Genomic DNA, 9,038 nt, shown 5'->3' with positions numbered 1-9,038 from the left:
ATGAGCACGAGAAAAAGCGATCGTTATGGCGAGATGTCAATTTTAGAATTCAAAACAGTGTTAACATCTCCAACAATAATGATATGTAAATTAGACGCAATTTGATTATGTATGGTCATTCATTGTAATAGTTGACCACAAATGGAGAAAGAAAATAGAGTTCAACGATCCCATACCTTCGCCAAATGATGTTAATCTTTATGACTGGCAAAGTAAAAATTATTCTTCCTGATTATGCAAATAGATCCTCATTTGCATGAATTATATCAGTTGATCATATTCTCCACCAAAAGACAGCCTTATTTAACAAAGAAAGCCATTCTTTCATTTCCTCATAGATTATGCAAATGAGGTCCTTATTTGAAAAGATATGTTCACCTTCACTTAAGCTTAACTTTAAAATAAGTATGGAATTCCAGGCAGTTAACATTATGGAATTCTAACATTTTCTCTTTAATCATGCAAATTATTTGTACGTCCGAACAGATGTTAGGTGCATCAGTCATGATAAGGTCGAGCCTGTTACATTTGTGGTGGGTGGCACCGCCGACAAGTTGCGCTAGGCCATGGGTAGTACAGAGGGTGAGTGTGTGCCTACCAGGAGGGTCGGTTTTTCTGCTAATTAACCATTCCTTGTGGTGGGCGTTGTAGTCCCCAACCAGTATTGTCCCTGTAGCTTTAGTTTTTGTGCGGAGATGGTCTAAATTTTCAGTGTACCAGTCGATGGGTGCACAGTCTATGGCCCTCTTACCCGGTGGTCTGTACAATAATGAGATCAGTAAGATACCTGTCTGTAACTTGATGGTGCATATCATCATTTCGTGTTCGGGAGGTTCCAAGTCTTGCCTTCTATGCAGACCAATGCCAGTTTTATAATAGATCAGACATCCACCCCAGTCCTTTCCTGTGTTGCCATCCTTTCGCTCGATTAAATACCCATCGATGTTGATGTCAGGGCTATTGTCTAATATTGAGGCGTCAAGCCTAGATTCGATGACCTAGCTTACTAAAATGGATCGAGGACTACCTATCAAACAGAGAACTAAAAGTACTCATTAGCGGAAAATCCTCCACCTCCAAAGTCATCAATGCCGGAGTCCCGCGGGGCTCGATACTTGGTCCTCTCCTGTTTCTCATCTTCAAAGACGACATGACCGAAAAGCTAAAAAAAACACTGCCATGCTATACGCTGATGACACATCTCTTGTGAAAATCATCAGGAAAAGACAAGAAAGAACCTTAGCTGCCCAGTCACTCAACAAAGACCTTCAGGAAATCCAGACATGGGCAGAAGATTGGAATGTACTCTTTGGGGCCACGAAATGCAAAGCATGACGGTTAGTAACTTGAAAGACGCACATGGAAACCACCCTGACCTCAGTTTCATGGACACTATCCTCTCTGAAGTGGAAGAAGTCGACCTGCTAGGTCTTACAATTATACGAAACCTGACCTGGTTCCACCATATTGACAAAATGTCAACTGATGCTGGAAGACGACTCGGGCTGCTAAGAAGAGTCTCTCCATTCCTGTGCCCCAGACAGACACTATCTACAAAAGTATGGTTCGGTCTTCTATGGAGTATGCCTCAACCGTGTGGATGGGAGTAAGTGCTACGTCCCTTATTTAGCGCGCTAGACGCCATAAAAAAGGGCAATCAAAATCATAAACTTACCTCAAGACTCACCAGATAAAATCCAAATCCAGCCATTAGAACAGCGGAGGAACGTTGGGGCCCTTTCACTCTTACACAGGATGTACCATCAAAATGCAACTACACTACTGACCAGCCTACTACCCGTGCCCTATGTACATCGCCGAGAAACTCGCCTATCTACATCCCAACACAGTGTGGCCTTTGAACCTGTCAAGTCGTCATCCTCCTGCCACAGAAGAACATTCATCCCTGCTACATTCAAACAGTGGAACTGTCTTCCACAGGACATTGTCAAACGTAAAGTCAACGCCTACCTCAGCACTTCCCGTCAGCGACCTGTATAGCAAACGTTATTTCAGTACAGCTGCTAAGCTGAGGATTTGGTTAAAGCATAGAAAAAAAAACAGACGACTAACATAAACTGAACTGAAAAATACATAAGCAATCAAACTGACAGAAATCAACTGTACCATAGGTTATATATTACCAAATATCTCATTAACGGAAATTAATAACGCAACTCAAAACATGCACATGATTTACATGAACTACTAAAACCATGTCACTATACACCAAACTATACCCAGTTTGCTGACATTGCTACAGAAATTTTCATTAAGAAAAGTGACACTGGTAAGATACAATTTGAGGCCAACAGTGCCCACCGTTTTGTGAAGTTGGATTTTTGCCTAGTTTGAATTCCATTAGTCTCTTTGGAACAGTGCTTTAAGTCTCTGTCACACATTCACGAACTTCTCACGAATTGGAGCTGAACAGGTTGGCTGGTGTTCGGGAGGACTGACTAGACCTAGGCCTCGCCTACCTTTCTTTGGTGTATCACTCAAAACGAATTTGAGTTAGATTGGTGTTAAATTTGATATCTGAACACACCTCAAAACTGCTGACTTACTCCTGGATGGATGATAGGTGTTTTGCTTACTTACAGTCAAAAACAGTCAACTATGATCGATCCTCCCGAACGCCCCATGAATGCTTGAACATTGGGAAACATTTTGCTTTAGTCCTTCTGGGATTATGACGTTGTAAGACTTTGTGACACATCTTCACCCGGACGTAGGCGTGGCGAACCCCGTCTTGTTTTAAGCTAACGATAGCGTATGTCACCCATCATACCTAGCTTAGTGCGGATGTGTGGGTCAGTGTGACAAGGCACCTGGTCTCTGCCAATGACTGGTACTGTAACGGTACCTTCTTCATAGTGCGGCCGCCTTCACCCAGCTAAAGTTGACTTTTTTCAGAAACAAGAAAGTTTGCTAGACTACCCCGTGGACTTTCCTTGTAGTATCTTTATCAAATCCTGTTCAAAGGAGTATCCGAACATATCAAAGTCCTCTTGGAAGATCTCTCGGAGAGGCAGGATTTCTTCTATCGGGACTTGCGCGTAGATTTTGTTGAAAACGTTGTCATCATTAACGTGCCTCCGTCGTTGTTCCGGCAGAACCTCTTCATTCGCTGTGATGTTGTACTTCTTTACAAAAAGTCGAACATCTGACGCAACCGTGTCCATGTGTGCTATAAGGTCGTATTCAATCTACAGAAGAAATCAGAATTAGAACTCAAAGGTACAAGGTAAGCTTTTCTGGGCTTTCCTTATTAACTTTATTTAAAATTATGCGACGATTGAGTTGTTGCAAGCAAGGGGGCGAGTCAGCGTGCGATTAAGTGATGAATTAGCGAGTGGCTGAGTAAGTAAATAGCGAACGGAGGGTGTTAAACAAAGTACCTGGCATGGTAGGCATAGTCTGCTGAATGATGTCCAGTGCTCATTGTCCATTAGCCACTTCGATACGCTGAAGAGGAAATCTCGGAAAGGTACTAGTTTTGTAATGTTGAATGTCCCTTCTTCCTTTACATTGCTCGACTAAAATAGATATAATACTATTTACCTTTAGGAGAGGAATTAAAGAAGCCAGATACACCAGAGTGTCATAACTATCCCTAAACCCAATCTAGACTGTGGGGAGGGGGGGGGGCGCCTAATTGATGTCAGGTTGCGCTAAAACCACCAAACTTGGTGACTTGATTTACTACTACTAGTACACAATCCCTTTGAAAATTTGGTGACCATATGTTATACTTTTCACGAGCTATGTGTGTGTGTGGGGGAGGGGGGAGGCGAATGAGCCCCTTCTGCCCCAAAATGCCAGTCCAGATAGGGTTAACGCTATTCAGACCAGGCTTTTTCATCAGCTACTTGCCGTAGGACCTCTAAATTTTTAGAGGATGGTTAAGTAGTGAAATTAAATCGTTACAATATGACGTAGTATCTTACATTATAACGCCATTAAAATTTTGGGGCCTAAATTTGACACAATGGGGTTTACCGTAAATTGCATAGGAATACAACCTTACTTTTAAGAAATACGTCCAGAGTATTAAGGTCTAATAAGATTAATGTTGACCTGTGAAAAAATATAAATTGTGATTAAAAAGTTTAGAAAAACATTGGTTACATCTGAGCAAATGATATGTACTTTAATTTTGTCCAATGCCGTCATCAAAAAGCTTAAATTAGAAATACCTGAAAAGTTCAAATTTAAACCAAAATGAATTTTAAAAAGATATGGGGAAATTCCTGTAAAATTGTAAAATCCTGCTTCTACAAACACATACATGCCTTCAAGCTTCACATTTTCTCTCTTTTTTTTTCTGATCACGGGAATTAACAATGAAAATGTGAACCCTGCAGGTCCGTGTGATCTGGCTCGTTTTATATATGTACTCAAATATACATGTAAGTAAGTGTGTAATGTATTATGATAATGATGGTGATGAAGTATATATTAAAACTGGAAATGTGCCGTACCTTGTTTGGTCGGTTACGATCTCGATATTTTCTCAGGCGTATATTTAAAGCACGGACCCACCTCAAAGAGCCGCGTGCTGGCATGTTGACGAATTTGCCAAGCCACGCAGATGCCAACCTGAGGTGACAATGGAGCTAGTTGAATTCAGAGAAGTTCCAAAGCGTTTTGGATATAAGGTGTTATTTGATGAATTGAAGAGCCTAAGTATGTGCTATAGAATAAACTTGAGGTCGTGTGGCGTACGCGTAACGACAGAGCGGACTTTGCATGCATCCTGTCATGCCACCGATCTTGTGCCCTTTAGAATGGCACAATAACTTAGGTGGAAAAGGGAATGTCTACTTATGTTCACGAGTTGGTGGTGGCATGGAAATACGTTTTAAACACTTGAGTGTGCCGCTACCATGCCTTGTGATAATTGTTAAAATTAACAGTAAAAAAACCGACGCAGTGCACTTGACTCGTTAAACTGCATTTAATTTGATAGTCATAGCAGTAAAGTCATTGACCGTAGGTCCATGAGACTTGTGTCTACCCAAAGTAAAATGAAAACCAAAACTTTTCACGAGATACTACTTCAATTTTATAATTATACAATAGTAGTAGTTTAAGGAAAATAAACCTCACCTCTCCAAAGGGTCGCGAACAACGATGATCTTCCTGTAGGTTGCAAGGCGCAGGCTTACTTCTTCCTTGCTGTAGTTATTAAAAGTTTTGAAACCTCGGCTGTGTATATAACCAGACTTGCGTAACTTAGGATCCGTAAAGTTATCTATCTTTGGTCGCAGTTCAGCAGTACCATCAGTGTTTAAACGTAAGGTTTCATTGTGCTCTAGATTGTAGAATAGGAGTTTCATTGTTTTGCACCCGACTTTAGGGATATAGCAGTAGACTGTTTTGATATTATCATAAAAGTATAGATGGCCTGTAAGTAGTCTGTTTTTCGATGGATCAACCTGAGAAGAAAAACATAAGAAAGGAACTTACATTCAAGCGGAAATAAATATTACAAGTATCAGGTGCTATCCGAGATAGCGCTGGCCTGCTACCTAATTCCTCGGAGCAAATTATTCTAAAATATTCTACTACCTACTACAGCTAGATGTCGCTGTATGGATACATAGCTGCAAAGTTATGTATAAAACCTCGGTATTCCCATAGAGAAGTAGCAGAAGGAAACATTAAACCGAAACGTTTGTACTATGTTAATCATTGTTACGTACCATTGAGACATTCTTCTTACAGAATTCCTTAAGCGTGGCAAGTCGGCGGGACTGTTCCTTCTCAGCTTCCGCTAAGCTATCCCAGCCGTCTAAAAAAAGACAAAGAAATTTAAACGTTTGCAAGGAAAGGCGCGTATGCTACAAGACGTTTGTAAGGTTATATAGGAACGTATGTTATACCAAGGATAGGCGCGTCTGCTACATGTATATAAAGTTTGCAAAGATAGGCGTGTATGCTATACATTAGTTTGCAAGGATACGCGTGTATGCCAATTCACGTTTGTCGTCTCGTATTCAAAGAGAAAGAACCAAAAGATTCTAACATCGACATAAGGGTATCAGAAGAGAGTAAGGTAGGGTAGTGTCAACTTTAGTGCACAGAGTAGCGGGGATACATGCAGTTAGACAAATGCATATTAGAGACAAAAAAGGTTTGTTCAATTCATTCACAAAAGTTGGTTCAATTCATTCACACATTTAGTTTGCTGATCTATAAACACATTAATAGTCTACATTCCTATGCTCCGTTCCGATAAGTGAGAAAATTTTTGCAACTTGTTCTTGTTTTTGTCATTTCGAATAACAGTCTACATGTACTGCCAACTGTCATAATTCTGCAAGGTACTTTAGACCACATGTTGAACACAAAACGGTAAATTTAAAAATATTACATCTACTAAATGATAAGCATTCATGACCTATGCACACTTAAGACATCGAGGTGTTAAAAAAGGCTACATTGCTCAATTATTGGTTAAATGCTGCATGAAGTAATTTTTAACACTATAAATCAAGCTGTTTCATTCTATCATAGGGGGCCGTATCATTGACTTCCTTGTTAAAAACGGCTTTGTTGATAGCGAGGTACAGAAGGGGTTCCTGACGGGCGTGTCGGGTTGTGCTGAACATTCCTTTGTGTTAAATGAGCTCATCAGAAATGCAAGAACATCATCAAAAACCGTACATGTTGCATGGCTCGATCTACAAAATGCCTTTGGGTCCGTTCCCCATGATCTCATCCAGCTGGCATTACAGCGATACCAAATACCACAACAAATCTGCGATTACGTCAAGGTATTTTACAGTAACCTCACCGCCCAGGTGAGATGTCCAGGCTTCTCATCAGACCTGTTCCAGTTGAAGGTGGGTACATTCCAAGGTGACACCCTGTCAGTTGCGATCTTCTTACCTGTTATTAACCTGCCCCTGGAGTACCTGCGCACTGAAGAAGCTCATGGGTATGTGATGAAGAATAAAACTCACGTCACATTTGCATTTGCTGACGATCTGGCTCTAACCATATGCAGATCAAGATCCATGCAACGGATCCTCAACACGCTGGATCGGAATCTCAAAAGCATCCATCTGACATTAAAACCCCAGAAATGTAAAAGCACAATTCCCCCAGACATCCTACCGACACCGCTGGTACCTGACATCACAGTCCAGGATCCTGTCAAACGAACGCTGACCCTGATTGAACTTACCGTCCCGTTTGATCAGAATGCACAGGACGCCGAGGATAGAAAATCGGCGAAGTACGAAAGTCTGGTTAATGACATTAACTTTCATAGTGGATACAGGGCTACTCTTGTTACAGTCGAAGTAGGAAGCAGAGGGTGGATTAACGGCGAGAACATTGCAAAGCTGAAGTCACTCTGTCCGGTCAGTCACAAAGACCGTGAAGTCAGACATCTTAAAAGTAGACTGGGAAAGTGTGCACTTTGTGCATCTTATGCAATCTATTGTGCCAGAAACACGCCTGCTTGGGAATGCACTTCAGGATTGTTCTACTGTAAATAATTAGATGTAAAATTTAGCTGCTGTCTTTTTTAAGAACTCTAAATTGTAATTGTTATATAATGTACCCGTAATCATAATTATATATGGCAATTTTTAACAGAGAACGTCTGTATGTCCGATGCACACAGTGACTAGTATATTGTATTTTTGTCTGTCCACCTTGCGTCCTCCTCTTGTTACCTAAACATGAGACAAAGGATTGTCCTAGGTTTTTAGCTATGTATTTAATATGTCATTCATCTTGTATGGAATAAAGATGATTTTAACCCCCAATGGCTGACCACCGGTGATTGAAAGTCTCCGCAACGACAGAGTGACAAAGCGGCGTGCTAGTACCGGGCGTGCCCTCCCACGTTCTGCAGCGTTAGTCGTCGGCCCGGCTTACGTGTATTCCCAGACGAGTCCTACACTCCTACAGTTTGAAGGCGTACAAGGAGCGGCACGCTCTTTATCAGAGGTTTCTTTTTATTTTAGGTTCTGTGGTTTATGGTGCAATTACGTTGGGTTTCCTTGGTGTGGGAGCGCTCGCCCGACAAGAAAGTTGTGGAAAAACACACACAGACAGAAAGACACACACACAAAAAAAAATTCACGTACCCCTTTCCCTATAGCTAGCCAGTGCGGCTCCAGTGCTCAGAATCAAAATTGGCAGAAATAGGAATTTTGAGCTTGACCAATAAGAAAGCATTTTTACCATATAGTAACAATGACTTGTCCTTTTTTTAATTATGTTAATGACTTGATTGGCAGAGTGGCCTACGATTCACCACGACACACTTTCTGCTTCCAAAGTAGATTCTGAGAGGTGCGCTTTGGATTGCTCAAAGTCTCCAACTGTCTTTCCGCTTTGATACCTGTAATTTGAAAGAATTGTTTCACCGTAAAGAAAATAATGCTAAAGTGGTCTTTACATGTAGTAACTAGTTAGTAGTAGAAGTAGTGATGATAGCAGCAGCAGTAGTATTTTTAGTAGTAGTAGTAGTAGTAGTAGTAGTAGTTGTTGTTGTTGTTGTTGTGGTTGTCGCTACACCTTACAATGAAAAGCTTTTGGGACCAAACGTGTACTGGAGAATTTGTATACTTTGCAATATTGACGTGTTTTTTCTAGGTTTTCTATTTACAATTAATTGTTTTGCGTATACATGTAGTCGAGTTTTCTCGAAACTGGTTCTTTCGGGTCAAAGATCTTGCTCTCACGACTAATATGTTGTAGTTAGAAGTTAATATATACAAAATCTTTGACTAAAAAGAAAGTCATTGTTGACCACACGTAGGAATGTTTTAATCTAATTGAATATGTCAAAGGTTAACGACAATCGCTGCATGCAGACGACAGACAGGTATTTGAGCTATATCATGGCCAGTGTGTCCTTTATATGGATATGCCCAATTATTATAGACTAAATGCTTCAACCCCAAAACACTGCCTGTTGTCAAGAACCTTTAGACCAAGCGACAGAACACAAACCGCGAAAGACATGATCCAATGACACAAGCACAATTTAACCGAAGAAAATGGCGTTCACA

The 9,038-nt window shown here is 40.8% G+C and overlaps 1 protein-coding gene and 1 long non-coding RNA gene across 2 annotated transcripts; both read right to left on the bottom strand.

The window, feature by feature from the left end:
* Positions 1 to 2,933: 2,933 nt before the first annotated feature.
* LOC109462255 (carbohydrate sulfotransferase 12-like) lies at positions 2,934 to 7,280 on the bottom strand. Its single transcript, XM_019758786.1, has 3 exons — positions 7,196 to 7,280; positions 5,709 to 5,797; positions 2,934 to 3,209 (listed from the first exon to the last, which is right to left on the bottom strand). Exons 1-3 carry the CDS (start codon positions 7,278 to 7,280, stop codon positions 2,937 to 2,939), a joined length of 447 nt encoding a protein of 148 aa, XP_019614345.1. The 3' UTR covers positions 2,934 to 2,936.
* LOC109462267 lies at positions 3,514 to 5,421 on the bottom strand. Its single transcript, XR_002139757.1, has 3 exons — positions 5,113 to 5,421; positions 4,485 to 4,602; positions 3,514 to 3,539 (listed from the first exon to the last, which is right to left on the bottom strand). It is a non-coding gene; the product is annotated as an uncharacterized LOC109462267 (long non-coding RNA).
* Positions 7,281 to 9,038: the final 1,758 nt, after the last annotated feature.

Source organism: Branchiostoma belcheri, unplaced genomic scaffold (genome assembly GCF_001625305.1).
Source record: "Branchiostoma belcheri isolate BF01 breed outbred unplaced genomic scaffold, Haploidv18h27 scaffold114, whole genome shotgun sequence".
Classification (NCBI taxonomy): Eukaryota; Metazoa; Chordata; class Leptocardii; order Amphioxiformes; family Branchiostomatidae; genus Branchiostoma; species Branchiostoma belcheri.
The sequence above is the reverse complement of the archived record's forward strand: the minus strand, read 5'-3'. Positions and strand labels throughout refer to the sequence as shown.